The 17,838-nt window shown below is 46.4% G+C and overlaps 1 protein-coding gene across 1 annotated transcript in view; it reads right to left on the bottom strand.

The window, feature by feature from the left end:
• Positions 1-17,838, bottom strand: part of LOC126256223 (sushi, von Willebrand factor type A, EGF and pentraxin domain-containing protein 1) — a 559,276-nt gene that overhangs the window by 126,134 nt on the left and 415,304 nt on the right. The window contains exon 5 of the mRNA XM_049955464.1: positions 4,845-4,940. Within this exon, the coding sequence (XP_049811421.1) occupies positions 4,845-4,940 (96 nt within the window). The remainder of the gene's footprint in view (positions 1-4,844; positions 4,941-17,838) is intronic.

Here is a 17,838-nt window from a genome sequence, read left to right as displayed (position 1 = left end):
AAAAATTTGTCACACGTGCTTTAGTTTGGAAGTGAATGTGATGATAATGCAGCCAAAATTGTGCTCGTCGCAAAAAATGAGTGGAAATTGTTTTCCATTGTCTCTCTGCCATTTACGCGTATGATACGGAAGTGTGCAGCATAGACGTCCGCATTGAGTGGAGATTTTGTAAAGCATCAGGAGATCTACAACTACCGGAAAGAGTAAAACATTAATAATCCCATTAATATTGTCACTAATGTGATACGATAGTAATAGAAATGTACAAAATGACTTCATTTTGCCGGCCGCGGTGGCCGTGCGGTTCTGGCGCTGCAGTCCGGAACCGCGGGGCTGCTACGGTCGCAGGTTCGAATCCTGCCTCGGGCATGGGTGTGTGTGATGTCCTTAGGTTAGTTAGGTTTAAGTAGTTCTAAGTTCTAGGGGACTTATGACCTAAGATGTTGAGTCCCATAGTGCTCAGAGCCATTTGAACCATTTGAACTTCATTTTCTTTTTAAATGAAGGGATGGTTGTGTTTTTACTCAGCGACTTCAGCTGTTCCGCAACTCCTGATTGCCATTGTTTAAACAGATTTTCTGTCAGATACAAATGAAAAATAACGGCGAATGACAGTGAACGTACCGTATTTAGATAAACCCCTTGATGGAAGTGTGATTGCACACAACTGTGAACTGCGCTATGGAGTTATTCAGAGAACTGGCTCAATGTTAGTAAAAATGGAACTATTTCGGTATAAAGGTTTTTGTTACTGCACGAAATTTAATCTCGTCTTGTGAATTTTATAAAAACTACATTCTGTTTTGGAGAAGTTTTCGATTTATTTATTTTTAACTTCTCACTTTGCTTCAGATAATATGCAGTGACTAACTGGCAAACTGCTTATTTTGCTACAAGAACACCAAGGAAGCCACTGAGTGCAACGATATCGTATGACAGACACAGTACCACAGTCAACAGAGTCACCGTCTCACTGTTCGTAGATCATTACTGAGATGTAATGAGACATAAATGCGTTGATTGGTGATGTAATATAAAATTCAGGCCAGCGGCTTCTGTGCCGAGCACAACAGCTCCATAATGATTTGGCAAAATGTGATACTGATGTACGAGTATGTTTGTATATATGAATGAAGAACAAATAATGACATATGCGATTGCCGTCTTTCTCGGCGTATTCCACTTCGCCAGAAGATGATGGGTACGAAACTCACTGAAACGTTGCGACAAGACGACGCCACCACTCGGCTGATAACCCGAGAAGAATTCATCAAATAATGACATGTCAAGCACACATGCAAAATTCTCGTTGTCTTCAAAATGAACTTATCTTTTACGGACGAAGAAGTAAGAACTTTTCCGTGGTGTGCTAATATCCTGAATGTTCTTAATTCCGATGGAAACGTTGGATGACAGTGTCTTTCGCAACATTTTGAGCTGATGAAAGTGTTACAGCCTTTCATCTCTAGTGTTTCTACTGCTTTGAATCAAGTTAGTTGCAATATAGGACTTCTCAGGACTACAAATGTGTACTTATACTGCTAATTCAACTTCCTTAAAGATGCAGTTACGCTGGTTTCGTCGCTTATGGTTACCATGTTTGTTTTCGTACACCATGTGATCAAAAGTATCCGGAAACCCCCAAAAACATATGTTTTTCGTATTAGGTGCATTGTGCTGCCACCTACTGCCAGGTACTCCATGTTAGCGACCTCAGTAGTCATTAGACATCATGAGAGAGCAGAATGGGGCGCTCCGCGGAACTTCGATCTTCGAACGAGTGTCATATGTCTGTACGCGAGATTTCCACACTCCTAAACATCTCTAGGTCCACTGTTTCCAATGTAGTATGGAAGTGAAAACGTGAATGGACATGTATATCATAAACGCGTGCAGGCCGATCTCGTCTGTTGACTGACAGAGACCGCCGACAGCTGAAGAGGGTCGTAATGTGCAATAATCAGACATCTATCCAGACCGTCATACAGGAATTCCAAAATGCTTGGCGAGAAAACTTGGATTTCATGGTCGAGCGGCTGCTCATAAGCCACACACCACCCCGGTAAAAGCCAAACGACACCTTGCTTGGTGTAAGGAGCGTAAACATTGGACGATTGAACAGTGGAAAAACGTTGTGTGGAGTGACGAATCACGGTACACAATGTGGCGATCCGATGGCAGGGTGTGGGTATGGCGAATGCCCGGTGGACGTCGTCAGCCAGCGTGTGTAGTGCCAACAGTAAAATTCGGATGCGGTGGTGTAATGGTGTGGTCGTGTTTTTCATGGAGGGGCCTTGCACCCCTTGTCGTTTTGCGTGGCACTATCACAGCACAAACCTACACTGATGTTTCAAGCATCTTCTTGCTTGCCACTGTTGAAGAACAATTCGTGGATGTCGATTGCATCTTTCAGCACGATCGAGCACCTATTCATAATGTACGGCCTGTGGTGGAGTGGTTACATCCCTGCAATGGACTGGCCTGCACAGAGTCCTGATCTGAATCCTATGGAACACCTTTGGGACGTTTTGGAACTCCGACTTCGTGCCGGGCCTCACCGACCGACACCGATGCCTCTCCTCAGTGCAGCACTCCATGAAGAATGGGCTGCAGTCCCCCAAGAAACATTCCAGCACTTGACTGAACGTATGCCTGCAAGAGTGGAAGCTGTCATCAAGACTAAGGGTGGGCCAACACCATAATGAATTCCAGCATTACCGATGGAGGGCGCCACGAACTCGTAAGTCATTTTCAGCCAGGTGTTCGGATGCTTTTGATCACATGTAGTTGTTGTTATGCAGTACATAAGGACTGAATTACACAGTATATTATGTATTAAAGGAATATAATTAACAGATTTATTTTTAACACTTTGAGTGCCACGCACCTAATATCATGTTGCGTTCAATGTTGGAAAGTACGCCATGCCAGTAGTTTTTGGGTACAACGTAGCAGTGAGGAGTACCAAGCCATTAATCCAATAAGCAGTTACATTACTGCGACCACCTGTTAAATGCCTGAATAACCACCTTTTGGAGGTACAACCGCTGTAGGACATGCAGGAAGGGAGGCAATGAGGTTCTGGAAGGTACCGAGACGGATGTGGACCCTGACGAATCCACTGCGGTGGCCAGATTGTTTGAGGCGCCAACAGCCCATCGAGGTGGTCCCACAGATTCTCGAGTGTGTTTCAATCCGGGTAATGTGGTGGTCATATGAGAGCGGTAAACTCATCCTGGTGCTCTTAGAACCACTCGCGTACACTACGAGATGCGTGGCACATTGCATTGTCTTGTTGGTAGACGCCATTGTGTCGCGGAAACAGAAACTGCATGTAGGAGTGGGCATGATCCCTAAGGTTGGATACATATTTGTGTTTATCCATTGTGCCTTCCCGATGAAATCATCCTGGGAATGCCACGAAAACATTCCCTAGACCACAACGCTCCCTCTTCTGCTCTGGACTCCTCCGACGATTGTTGCAGAGTATTTGCTTTAAGACGTTACAGGCCATACACGACCACGGTCATCTGTTTGATAGAGCACAAAATGTGATTCGTCTGAAAAGACTTCCTGTCGCCACTCAGTGGACGTCCAATTACGGTACTGACGTGCAAATTCCAGCCTTCGTCGCCAGTAACAGCGATCAGCATGGATGCATGAGCCAGGCGCCGGCAGCTGAGGCCCATGCACAGCAACTTTCACTGAACAGTCGTTGAGGAGACACTGTTGGTAGCCCTGGTTCATCTAGGCTGTCAGTTGCTCAACAGTTGCACGTCTGTTTGCCTGTACACATCACCGCAGCCGTCATTCCCCCTGTCAACTATGGAGCGTTCTGCACCACAGTTGTCTCGGGGCGGGTTTTGGATAGCGCCTTTTGCGGCATGCCTGGTATACTTCAAACAACGGCGGCACACGGATATGTTACAGACTTAGCCGTTTCGGAAATACTTCCATCCTTGGCCTGAAAGCCAATGATCACCCCCTTTTGTATGTCAGATAAATCGCTCCGTTTCCGCATTACGAGAACAGCTGCACTGTTTCTCTCCGTATCCTCGACACGCTTTAATACGCACCACTGCTAGTACCGCTACATGCCGCCTGATAGTGGTTATTGAGCGTTAACGTTGAAGCATAGGTGTTGGTCACATTAGTGTGGCTGGATCGTGTATTATGGGGTGTCATCTTTACTAAGATGCTGTGCCCGAAATATTATGGGCATGTCATTCTTTCCAACACTGAAGGCAACCTAATATTATTGACATGGCGCTCAAAGTGTTAATAAGTACTCCATTAAAAAAAGTCTCATAGTACGAGCTGTGTTCATTCTATATTTTCATGGGTACCGACTTGCGATATTGTAAGTTGTTAAGTGTTTCCTGCAATAAAATCTACCTGCTGTAAGAGAAAGCTGTGCTCCATCCAGGATGCCTAATGCCACCGACACTACGTTGCGTCAATTCTTAGGGAAGCCGTAACGCTTCGCCACAAGCTATGAGACGCGCAGTAATGAAACTGCTTTCAGTTACGTATACTTGAATTTTCCAGCTACTTTGGTAATGTTCTGCAGTATCGTTATCATTAATAACTGTCACGAATGCTGACAGTAAAGAAAGGCGTTAAATACTGAATTGTTATCCTACTTCAGCGCGTATTGTAACTATTATACGATTACAGAAAAATGCTTTGGATTGGAACGTCTCGCCTGAAACAATACTTCTGCACATAGGCACTCATGGCTTTGAATTGTCCAACCCAACAGTTCTTGAAGTACAACAGTATAATTTTTCTACAAAATTAGCAAGTTCTGATGTTTCTGTGCTGTTGAGATCGTGTTTACTCACCAATAGTTCCCGGAAACCAGGCGCACAGTGGATTTCTCTGCAGATCCGTGCTGGAGTTCCCCACACGGATTTCGATGTCCTTTAGTGGTTGATGGCCTGTAAACAACAAACTGCTTTCAGTGATTGAAGACAACCAAATAATTATGACTGAGTCTACATACGTTAAAAAAGTGAAGGCTAGAAACTGAAAAAATAGCGTGGAGCCTATCCAAATAGACAGATAATATCAGTGATAATGGAAAAGTGAATGTTCAAACATTTTGACGCAAGAGCGTATCCATGATCTGTACAAGAGGGGAGCAGCTCTATTAATTTCATAGAAGTGGGAGAGTGAAAGAAACTGAAAACATTTTCTTAAAAAGATAAAACTCAAAACTATAAAAAATGTGTTTAGCAATCACCAAAAACACTAATGCTACCACTTTATTATATGTACCTACTATTTACAATGTCCTTACACAGAGAGAGACCTGTACATTTTATTTTGCTGTCAGGAAGGTAATATTCAACTACTTGCGAATACATTGATTGGTAACACGAGGAAATACATCGCATGTTGTTAGTACAACGCTACTGGAAGTTCTTAGAACCGAGAACCATCTGCATTTTCAGTTTCAAGAAGATAAGCGGCAAACGGTGTAGTGTTCTGGATTTCACTAGCTCTTGATGCACTGCTGCTAGTCAATTTGCATTAGATGCATTGGCTTTCTTCAAACTGATACTGAATTGGCATGCCTGTCTGTAAGTCGGGGCAGGATGCAAGAAGTTAACTGGCAACGATAATTATTTTTTCTCTTAGCGGAGGGGAGCGAGGCAGCAAGAAGCTATATCTGTTGCCGCTTAAGTACGTCCGTCTTTTGGGGTCATCTCTACCGAATGAATGAGAACAGACCAGCAATACTAATACGAGTTATTTACGAAAAAAGGAGTCAACAATACCTCACACAACTGGAAGTTAGAATAATAGTGAATAGAAACAATAAGGAAGAACAGAAAATTACAGAAATCTGCAATAGTGAAGACATAGGGAAGAAAACCATAAGGTGGTGAGATGATGATGAATAGCACTGAAATAATAGAAATCAAGACGAAAAGAGAAAGAGGAACTGAAATTGTTACTGCAGTTGATCAACGGAATGATAACACAAAGAAGACATACATTTATAATTATTGGAGCCCATATATAACGGAAATGTTGTTACCTCGATATCGTTTCATCGTATACGTGTACTTTTACTGACTCTTAAGTTGAATTCCAAACACATGCCACAGACGTCAGTTTCGCTGAAAAAGACGGTTACAGAATCACTAACTGGAATTTGATAAGCCGAAGATGGGGCACGGCCTCCGAAATTACAAGTTTTCCCCTACTGACGGAATACCCAGAGCAAATCGCTGATCCGGAATTCTGATGTCAGTATGACGTTGACAGACCCTCCGCTGTCCACAGCTCTACCATTTTAGACACGCTTAACGCTTCGTTACGATACATTTATGCAAATAGTCTCTTTTGATCTTCCTTCAGGCAGCGAAAAGCCTTGCAACCACGGAATGGACGATTTCTGATGGAAGTGTGCCCTATGCGACAAGTGAGAGACTATGAAACTTCCTAGTAGGTTAAAAATGTATGCCGAACCGAGACTCGAACTCTGTCCGGCACAGAGTTTAATCTGCCAAAAAGTTTCATATCGGCAGACACTCCGCTGCAGAGCAGAAGTTTTATTCTGGAAGTGAGGAATTGTTAGGTGTGGTTATATTAAGCACTCCAGCGCGGTACTCTATGCTGACACGTAACTCGTTTCGGAAGGAACAAGTTTTAGTTTTGGAGCTAAATAAGAAATACATGTAAAAAGTGCCTCGGGAAACATTTAACGTGAATTTGACTATTCTCGAGAAAATAAATTGCTATTAGATATAAGAACTGCGGAGCTCGATATTGTGATTACTGATCAGATATAGGCCTAGTAATCGCACCATTCACTTATGGAGTTTTACTGGCCCTCACGCGGTGTTGATGATACTACACTCATGCTTATAAATTAAGGATAATTGCAGAATGTGGTGCCACACAACGTGGCACTACACAAAACTGGCTCTAATAGCATAGGAACATAGGGAACACACACAACACATATTAGTAAGTCCACGTTATTGGAGATAAGTTGAGAAAACCGTCCCGAAACGCATGTCCTACAAAACGCCACTGTTTCCTGCACATGTACCCCGACATCATCTACATCTACATCTACATACATACTCCGCAATCCACAATACGGTGCGCGGCGGAGGGTACCTCGTACCACAACATCAATATGGGATTGATCACCATGTACACGTACGCAGGCCGCACAACGGGTTGGCATACTCTGGATCAGGTGGCCGAGCAGCTGCCAGTGCCTGTCGGAGCTCCTGAAGTGTCGTAGGGGTTTGAAGACGTGCAGCGGTGCGTCGACCGAGAGCGTCCCAGACGTGCTCGATGGGGTTTAGGGCTGGAGAACAGGTCGCCTGATATCTTCTGTTTCAAAGTGCTCCTCCACGTTGGCAGCTCGTTGGGGCCGTGCGTTATCATCCATCAGGAGGTAGGTGGGACCCACTGCACCCCTAAAAAGCGGACATACTGGTACAAAATGACGTCCCGATACACCTGACCTGTTACAGTTCCTCTGTCATGACATGCAGGGGTGTAAGTGCACCAATCATAATCCCACCCTACACCATCAAACCACGACCTCCATACTGGTCCCTTTCAAGGGCATTAAGGGGTTGGTATGTGGTTCCTGGTTCACGCCAGACGAAAACCCGACGAGAATCACTGTTCAGACTATACCTGGACTCGTCCGTGAACATAACCTGTGACCACTGTTCCAATGACCATGTACTGTGTTCTTGACAACAGGCTTTACGGCCTCTCCTGAGACCAGGGGTCAGTGGAATGCACCTTGCAGGTCTCCGGGCGAATAAACCATGTCTGTTCAGTCGTCTGCAGATTGTGTGTCTGGAAACAACTGTTCCAGTGGTTGCGGTAAGGTCCAGAGCAAGGCTACCTGCAGTACTCCGTGGCCGTCTGCGGTCACTGACGGTGAGATATCGGTCTTCTTGTGGTGTTGTACACTGTGGACGTCCCGTACTGTAGCGCCTGGACACGTTTCCTGTCTGCTGGAATCGCTGCCATAATCTTGAGATCACACTTTGTGGCACACGGAGGGCCCGTGCTACGACCTGCTGTGTTTGACCAGCCTTCAGTGGCCCTAGTATTCTACCCCTCATAACGTCATCAATATGTGTTCTTTGAGCCATTTTCAACACACAGCCAGCATTAGGACGTCTGAAAACGTCTGCACACTTACTCGCTGACTTGCACCAACACACCTCTGCGTATGTGGACTGCCGCTAGCGTCACCGTGCGACGACCTCAGGTCAGATGCACCGCAAGGTCACACCCCGAGGTGACTTAAACCCGCAAACCGCCCACCAGAGCGCTGTTTCACCATATATCAGCATTATCCTTAATTTATGAGCGTCAGTATACATCGCGAGATATAACTGTTTCCTTATTTCACACAGCTGGACTATGGCACAAATAACTAAGATGGCATCGTTCTTTTTAAATCAAAGACTGTGAACATCTTTGTACTGACAATATTAGCCATCTCAGTGATCGCACTTATTTTCTGTTGTGTAAGTAGCTATATTAGAAGCCGCGACCTAAGGAGAAAAATTACATGGGGTCAACGAAACATCTTTAGGAGTTGTGAGTCAAGCAGGCCTCTCTTCCAACAATCAGCGAACTACCTAATGCAGATAGCTAGAATTTACTCTCGCAGTTTATCCAGAAACGTAGTCCTCCAGGTGCAATTTCGTGTAGGGAACAAATTAGTTGCGGAGTTAGCATACAAAGGTGCAATGAGGTATTGCGGCAGGAAGATTCCAGTCTTTTCTACAAGTCCAGGAACAGGCAGAAGGCGTTGAGAGAGGAGCGTACCGCCGAGGAAGAGGTTCGCGGAAGCTCCGCGTGCGCCGGAAGTGCGCTTCACGGCTGGGTGGTGCCCACCCGGTCCCTGCTGGCACTTGCTCCGGCGACAGCTGACGGCGGAGCAGCGCCTGGCTGACGCCCCCGCGGTGATGTCGCAGTGTCTGTTTCACGGCTCCCACAGATTTTCAGTGTGGGTCTGAGGAGCAACACTCACTAAGTGGCTACAAGCATTAAAAAGCGGCTGCAAATTTCGTATTCGTTACTTACACGTTGTTTCGATCTAGTTGACGGTATATATCGTCTACACTTCTTCTCATCGGTTTCCGATCGGTAACTACCATTCTCGATTCCTTTTACATAAGTTTCATCTCTTATTTCCCTTAATCGCGTAAGGCAAAGACCGAAATGATGCCTTTGAAAGTAAATGGACAATCTCATTCCCTATTATTTTCTAATCTGAGGATACGCTTCCTCTCTAATGGTCTCGTCGCTGGGACATCGAGCTGTAATCTTCCCGCTTTTTTTCTTCGCGAGCAATCAAACGCGGTTAAAGAGACCTTGTTCCGCTTAAAGACCATCACTACCAGACACAAAAGTTACGAGCAGCAGCCGTACAACAGACTACGGTATCTTTGCGAAGTGTAACTTGCTGGTTGGTTGGTTGGTTTGAGAATTAAAGGGACCAAACTGCATAGGTCATCGGTCCCTTGTTTCATGAACACACAGAGCACAGTGAAACCATCCATTAGCCATTCGAAGCACAAGATAAAAATTCCAGGGGAAGAAAATCCCCAAGGTCAATAACAAAGAAACATGGGAAACGGAGCACAGCAATAAAAACAACAAAGAGAAGAAAGGCAGAAAGAATTAAAACTGTACAGCAGAGGATCGTGGCTGGCTGATCACGAAAATAGTAGGATGAGCCAGCCACTCGGCAACACGTTAAAACCTCCAGCCTGAAAGAATAGGAGGGAGTCGAATTAAAACACAAAACTGAGTAAAAGACACAGCTCAAAAGAGGGTGATGTAATAAAATTAAATGGACCTATAAAAGCCGCATGCGCGAATAAAACTTAAAACCCGATCTGCCATAGAGACAATGTCACCTAAAAGAGATGATAAATCACCCTGGAGATTAAAAGCACGCCTGAGAGCGGTTAAAAGAGGACATTCCAACAACAGATGGGCCACCGTCATGGTTGCACCACAGCGACAATGAGGGGGGTCCTCTCGACGCAGCAGATGACCATGCGTCAGCCAGGAGTGACCAATGCGGAGCCTACAGAGAATAACAGAATCCCTGCGAGAGGCCCGCATGGAGGAACCCCACACGGTCGTGGTCTCCTTTACACGCCGCAGCTTGTTGGGTACAGACAGAGTGCGCCATTCGTCTGCCCACATCCCAAAGACCCGACGGCGTAACACCGATCGGAGATCAGTGGCCGGGAGGCCGATCTCCAACGGCAGTTTGCGCGTGGCTGCTTTAGCTAACTTGTCGGCGTGTTCGTTTCCCGCTATCCCAACGTGTCCCGGGGTCCATATGAACACCACTGAACGTCCACGCTGGTCAAGAGCATGAACGGACTCCTGGATGGCAACAACAATGGGATGGCGTGGGTAGCACTGGTCAAGAGCCTGCAGACTACTGAGAGAGTCACTGCAAATGACAAAAGACTCTCCAGTGCTGGTACGAATACGCTCAAGGGCACGAAAAATGACTGTTAGCTCTGCGGTGTAAACACTGCAGCCGTCCGGCAAGGAGCGCTGGTCTACACAGTCCGCATGAGCATAAGCGTACCCCACACGGCCATCAACCATCGAGCCATCTGTATAGATAGCCTCCGAGTCGCGGGATGCGTCGAGGAGAGCAAGAAATTGGCGGCGCAAGACTGCAGGAAGAACTGAATCCTTTTGCCATTGTTAGAGCTCCAGCCGAAGCTGCGGCCGACGAATACACCAAGGTGGTGTATGTTGGTGGACCTGAAAAGCAGATGGAAGAGGCAAAGACTCGAGGTCACTAAGGAGTGACCGAACACGGATCCCAATGGTATGGCCCGATCGAGACCGCCGGTGTGGGGTATGGACTGCCGCATTGGCGAAAAGGAGACGGTAGTTAGGGTGACGAGGCGAACAACGAACGTGGGCAGCATAGTTGGCTAAGAGTTGTAGACGCCGAATGTGGAGCGGAGGAACCCCAGCCTCAGCAAGTAGGCTATTAACAGGACTGGTGCGGAATGCTCCTGTCGCCTGTCGAACCCCACAGTGGTGAACGGGGTCCAGCAGTTGCAACGCTGAGGGCGACGCTGAGCCATACGCCACACTCCCATAATCCAGTCGGGACAGCACAAGGGCTTTGTAGAGCTGCAGCAGCGTGTTACGATCTGCACCCCAAGTTGTGTTGCTGAGGCAGCGGAGGGCATTCAGATGCTGCCAGCACTGACGCTTGAGCTGACGAATATGTGGAAGCCAAGTAAGCCGGGCATCGAACAGCAATCCCAGAAAACGGTAAGTGTCAACAACCCTGAGCACAGCATCCTGAAGATAGAGCTCAGGGTGGGGATGGACAGTTCGACGCCGACAAAAGTGCACAACACAAGTTTTCGCAGGAGAAAACTGAAACCCATGGGCTAAGGCCCACGCCTGCGCCTTGCGTATCGCTCCCTGCAACCGACGTTCTGCAACACCAATGGTGGAGGAGCTGAAAAAGATGCAGAAATCGTCAGCATATAACGTGGGTGAGACAGACGACCCTACCGCTGCTGCAAGGCCATTAATGGCCACAAGGAAAAGGGGCACGCTCAATACAGAGCCCTGTGGAACGCCGTTCTCCTGGATATGAAGTGAACTATGGGATGTGCCAATTAAAACGCGGAATGTCCGAACGGATAAAAAATTCTGAATAAAAATGGGGAGAGAGCCCCTGAGACCCCACCCGTGCAACGTGGTGAGAATATGGTGCCGCCACGTCGTGTCATATGCTCTGGAGAGGTCGAAAAAGACGGAGACGAGGTGTTGGCGCCTGGAAAAAGCAGTGCGGATTGCAAACTCAAGGAAGACCAAAGTATCGGCGGTGGAACGGCCCTGACGGAAGCCGCTCTGGCACTGAGCCAGAAGACCCCGAGACTCGAGCAGCCAACACAGCCGTCGACTCACCATACGTTCCAGGAGCTTGCACAGAGTATTTGTCAAGCTGATGGGCCGATAGCTATCCACATTAAGTGGGTCCTTACCAGGCTTCAGCACCGGAATGGTGGCACTTTCTCGCCACTGCGACGGAAAGACACCATCGCCCAAATGCGGTTGAAGATGGCAAGAACACATCGCTGACAGTCCGGGGACAGGTGTTTGAGCATCTGATTGTGGACGCCATCTGGCCCAGAGGCTGTATCGTGGCACTGTGTCAGGGCGCTTTGGAGTTCCCACAAACTAAATGGGGCGTTATACGTCTCAGGGTGGCGAGAAGCAAAAGAAAGCCGTTTGCCTTCCTCCCGGCGTTTGAGCGCGCGAAACGCAGGCGGGTAATTCCCCGACGCAGAGGCCCGAACATAGTGCTGTGCGAAATGCTCGGCGATTGCTTCGGCATCGGTGGATACCGCCCCGTTGATGGTAAGCCCTGGGACACCTGTAGAGTGCTGCAATCCAAAAATGCGCCGAATCTTCATCCACACCTGGGAGGGTGAAGTATGGGAACCAATGGTGGAAACGTACCTTTCCCAGCACTCCTGTTTCCGCCTAACTTGCTAGAAAACCCTGATTAGATATCTTTAATTGCTTATGAAAGTTTACGAATGTGATGCCCTGTATGAGATAAAGATGGCGGCTGTCACGTGACGGCAATATGTTGCTCGACAGTGACAGGGAATTATTTTATCCCAGACTCGTTCGCTTTGAACAATCTGATGCAGCTATACGCAATATTTAGTCACAAAATCGATCGTAATAATTTCTTGGCTAATTTCAGCTGCTGAAGAGCATTTTATATCAATTTACAAGTTAAAATTTCTGTAATATGTCAGTCCGTACGTGCTAGCAATCGTCGTCTACTCTCTGACAAAGTGTCTTTGTTGCTAATGCAAAGGTCGCTGCATTTGATATACTGCTGCAGAAAGTGGTCGCTGCTTTTCGCATTAGGTATTAGACCTCATGTCGATCTCTGTGTGCTAGAATTCCTCTGAAACTGTACATTATGTACCACCTTTTTTTCCTGCCGTATTACAAATGATCCGGCGGGCTTTCACATGATGTTAGTCACCGAAGAGGAACATCAACAAAAGTAAACAACTGTTGTGGAATGTAGTCGAATGAAGTCAGGTAATGCTGGAGAGATAAGATTAGAAAATGAAACAATGAAAGAATTAAAACTGATGACGACAGAAGTGAGTACTACATGAAATACGGACTGGCAACAACCAGAAACACAGAAATATTTTAAAAAACAGCCATAAATTTATGTGTCAGGAAGTCTTTTATGAAAGTTTTTGTCTGGAGTGAAACCTTGTACTGGAGTGAAACGAGAACGATAAACAGCCCACAGAAGAAGAGAACTGAGTGTTTTGAAATGTGGTACTATACAGGGTGTTACAAAAAGGTACGGCCAAACTTTCAGGAAACATTCCTCACACACAAATAAAGAAAAGATGTGGACATGTGTCCGGAAACGCTTAATTTCCATGTTAGAGCTCATTTTAGTTTCGTCAATATGTACCGCCAGTTGGCCCAATTCAAGGAAGGTAATGTTGACTTCGGTGATTGTGTTGACATGCGACGCATTGTTCTACAGTACTAGAATCAAGCACATCAGTACGTAGCATCAACAGGTTAGTGTTCATCACGAACGTGGTTTTGCAGTCAGTGCAATCTTTACAAATGCGGAGTTGGCAGATGCCCATTTGATGTATGGATTAGCACGGGGCAATAGCCGTGGCGCGGTACGTTTGTATCGAGACAGATTTCCAGAACGAAGGTGTCCCGACAGGAAGGCGTTCGAAGCAATTCATCGGCGTCTTAGGGAGCACGGAACATTCCAGCCTATGACTCGCGACTGGGGAAGACCTAGAACGACGAGGACACCTGCAATGGACGAGGCAATTCTTCGTGCAGTTGCCGATAACCCTAACGTCAGCGTCAGAGAAGTTGCTGCTGTACAAGGTAACGTTGACCACGTCAGTGTATGGAGAGTGCTACGGGAGAACCAGTTGTTTCCGTACCATGTACAGTGTGTGCAGGCACTATCAGCAGCTGATTGACCTCCACGGGTACACTTCTGCGAATGGTTCATCCAACGATGTGTCAATCCTCATTTCAGTGCAAATGTTCTCTTTACGTGATCAAATTGTAAATTTTCACAATCAACATGTGTGGGCTGACGAGAATCCGCACGCAATTGTGCAATCACGTCATCAACACAGATTTTCTGTGAACTTTTGGGCAGGCATTGTTGGTGATGTCTTGATTGAGCCCGATGTTCTTCCACCTACGCTCAATGGAGCACGTTATCATGATTTCATACGGGATACTCTACCTGTGCTGCCAGAACATGTGCCTTTACAATTACGACACAACATGTGGTTCATGCACAATGGAGCTCCTGCACATTTCAGTCGAAGTGTTCGTACGCTTCTCAAAAACAGATTCGGTGACCGATGGATTGGTAGAGGCGGACCAATTCCATGGCCTCCACGCTCTCCTGACCTCAACCCTTTTGACTTTCATTTGTGGGGGCATTTGAAAGCTCTTGTCTACGCTACCCCGGTACCAAATGTAGAGACTCTTCGTGCTCGTATTGTGGACGGCTGTGATACAATACGCCATTCTCCAGGGCTGCATCAGCGCATCAGGGATTCCATGCGACGGAGGGTGGATGCATGTATCCTCGCTAACGGAGGACATTTTGAACATTTCCTGTAACAAAGTGTTTGAAGTCACGCTGGTACGTTCTGTTCCATGATTAATGTGATTTGAAGAGAAGTAGTAAAATGAGCTCTAACATGGAAAGTAAGCGTTTCCGGACACGTGTCCACATAACATATTTTCTTTCTTTGTGTGTGAGGAATGTTTCCTGAAAGTTTGGCCGTACCTTTTCGTAATACCCTGTATAAGACTGCTGAAGATTAAATGGGTAGATAAGGGGTACTGTATCATATAAGATAGAAAAGATATTTATGCGCAACTTGATTAAATTAAGGCATGATTAATACCCTAAGACATGGAGGAATAGCTAATTTGGCGATGGAGGAGATTATGGAAGATGCAAATTGTAGTGGTACACCAAGGATTGACTACAGTAAGCAAATTCAAGAGTATGTACACTTACAGGAAAAAAATCGCAACCCCAAGAAGGAATTGTGCGACATAAACGAAAGTTGGTAGGCGTGTTTCTACATCTGAAAAATGATGTCTATTCAGATTTCACGTCAGTCGAATAAGAATGATGGTGGTAACGCCGCTGTGAGAATGCAAATCAGGTTAGCTTCAAGTACACGCTACAACGGTTATGAGCGTTAGATACCGTAGAGATTGGACGTGGTGAACTAATGTTACTCAAGGATGCCTTTAAGGTGACAAATACGCCTTCATCAACACCTCTTTCAATTTGAACGAGGTCCTGTAATAGGGCTACGAGAAGCTGGATGTTCCTTCTGCCATATTGCAGAAAGACTTGACAGGAATGTAGTCACTGTGCACGATCACTGGCAGCTGTGGTCACGAGAATGTACGGTCGCAAGAAGACTGGGCTCCGGAGGGACGCGTGGGACTACCGTGAGAACACATGGTTTTGGCACGTCGTAGTGCATCTGCAGCAACAATTTGAGCAGCAGCTGGCACCACAGTGACACAACGAACTATTACAAATCGGTTACTCCACGTACAGCTACGAGCCAGACGCCCTATAGCATGCATTCCACTCATCCCGGACCACCGCCATTTGCGACTTCAGTGGTGCAAGCGAGAGCTGATTGGAGGGCACAGTGGAGGTATTTAGTGTTTTATAATGAAAGCTGGTTCTGTCTTGGTGCCAGTGATGGCCGTGTGTTGGTTAGAAGAAGGCCATTTGAGGGCCTGTAACCAACCTGTCTGCATTCTAGACACGCTGGAAGCACACCTGGAATTATAGTCTGGGGTACGATTCCGCATGACAACAGGAGCACTCTCTTGGTTACTCCGCCGGCCGCTGTGGCCGAGCGGTTCTAGGCGCTTCAGTCTGGAACTGCGCTGCTGTTGCGGTCGCAGGTTCGAATCCTGCCTCGGGCATGGATGTATGTGATGTCCTTAGGTTTAAGTAGTTCTAAGTTCTAGGGCACTGATGGCCTCAGATGTTAAGTCTGATAGTGCTCAGAGCCATTTTTTTGGTTATCCCACGCACCCTGACTGCAAAGTTGTACGACAGCGTGGTGATTCGACCTGATGTGCTATCATTCATGAAAAGCATTCCAGGAGGTGTTTTCCAACAGAATTAAGCTCGCCCACATACCGCTGTTGTAACCCAACATGCTCTACTGAATGTTGATACGTTGCCTTGGCCTGCTCGATCATCAGATCTGTCTCCAATCTACCACATAAGGGACATCATCGGACGATAACTCCAGAGTCATAGTTAAAGAGCATTAACCGCCCCTATATTGACCGACCAAGTGGAACAGACACGGAATTCTGTCGCAAAAACTGACATGCAGTACCTGTACAACACGATGCATGCTCATATGTATGCTTGCATTCAACATTCTCGCATTTACAACGGTTATTAATGAACCAGGATTTCACATTTGCAATGGCTTACCTCGCGCGAGTCGAATTACTATTCCTTGTAGCAAACGTATGTGACTATCTGCTTCCCCCACACCATGGCAGCGTAATCTAGCACGGACCAGATCAGTGGCAAATACAGCATGACACTGCAGTGTGAGCGCAGGGGGAGTGAGGATTTAATAAGGGGAAAGTGCCCGCAGAAAACTCACTTGTCACAACATGTGGATAGAGGCAAAAAAGTCACTAGTATCACAAAGCTTTAGACGGTCTGAAAACTGAAAAGCGTGCGCCGATTTGTTGTTGTTGTTCTGATTTTCAGTCAGAAGACTGATTTGAGGAAGTTCTCCACCTGTGATATCTTGTAACGGTAATCATTTAAATATGTTACCTAGACAAATGTATTCCCGAAATTTCATTACTCTGTATTAATTAATTTTTGGTGTTTTGATTTTTTTCCGTCAGTGTAGATTGCAATACATACATAGTGATGAAGAGGCTGGCACATGATAGACTGGCGTGGAGAACTTCCTCAAATCAGTCTTCTGACTGAAAATTAGAACAACAACAACAAATCGGCGCACGCTTTTCAGTTTTCAGACCGTCTAAAGCTTTCTGATACTAGTGACTTTTTTGCCTCTATCCACATGTTGTGACAAGTGAGTTTTCTACGGGCACTTTCCCCTTATTAAATCCTCACTCCCCCTGCGCTCACACTGCAGTGTCATGCTGTATTTGCCACTGATCTGGTCCGTGCTAGATTACGCTGCCATGGTGTGGGTGAAGCAGATAGTCACATACGTTTGCTACAAGGAATAGTAATTCGACTCGTCATGCATCTTCCATGCAATTTCCCGACTCGGGAGTTGCGTACAATTAACGGCACACTACCCACACGAGAGCAGTTTAAACCGACTGCTAGGAAGTTTTACGAAACGTCGCAGCAATCAGAAAACAGGTTTATTGCAAATCTGGGCAACCAGATACACAGGCTGGGAGCATTCGATGGGCGGGCCTGCTAGGACAGTGAGCCTCTCGTACCGAAATTAGGATAAGAATTTTTCCAAAAGTGCTCTAACGGAAGAGGGGACGAACACGAAACGTTAGGCCAATGAAAAACCATTAGTTAGCAAATGCAGGGATAGTATAAAGCATTTAATCTGCGCAGCCAGAGACAGTAAGAACTTTCTGATTCGGTCAACAGCGAGAGTGTCTCTGGAGTATTATTCCTTTGTTGAGACTCGTCTGTCCCGAGCGCTGTTTCCTTTTTTCATGCAG

The sequence above is a fragment of the Schistocerca nitens genome, chromosome 1, assembly GCF_023898315.1.
Source record: "Schistocerca nitens isolate TAMUIC-IGC-003100 chromosome 1, iqSchNite1.1, whole genome shotgun sequence".
NCBI classification, from domain to species: domain Eukaryota; kingdom Metazoa; phylum Arthropoda; class Insecta; order Orthoptera; family Acrididae; genus Schistocerca; species Schistocerca nitens.
The sequence above is the reverse complement of the archived record's forward strand: the minus strand, read 5'-3'. Positions and strand labels throughout refer to the sequence as shown.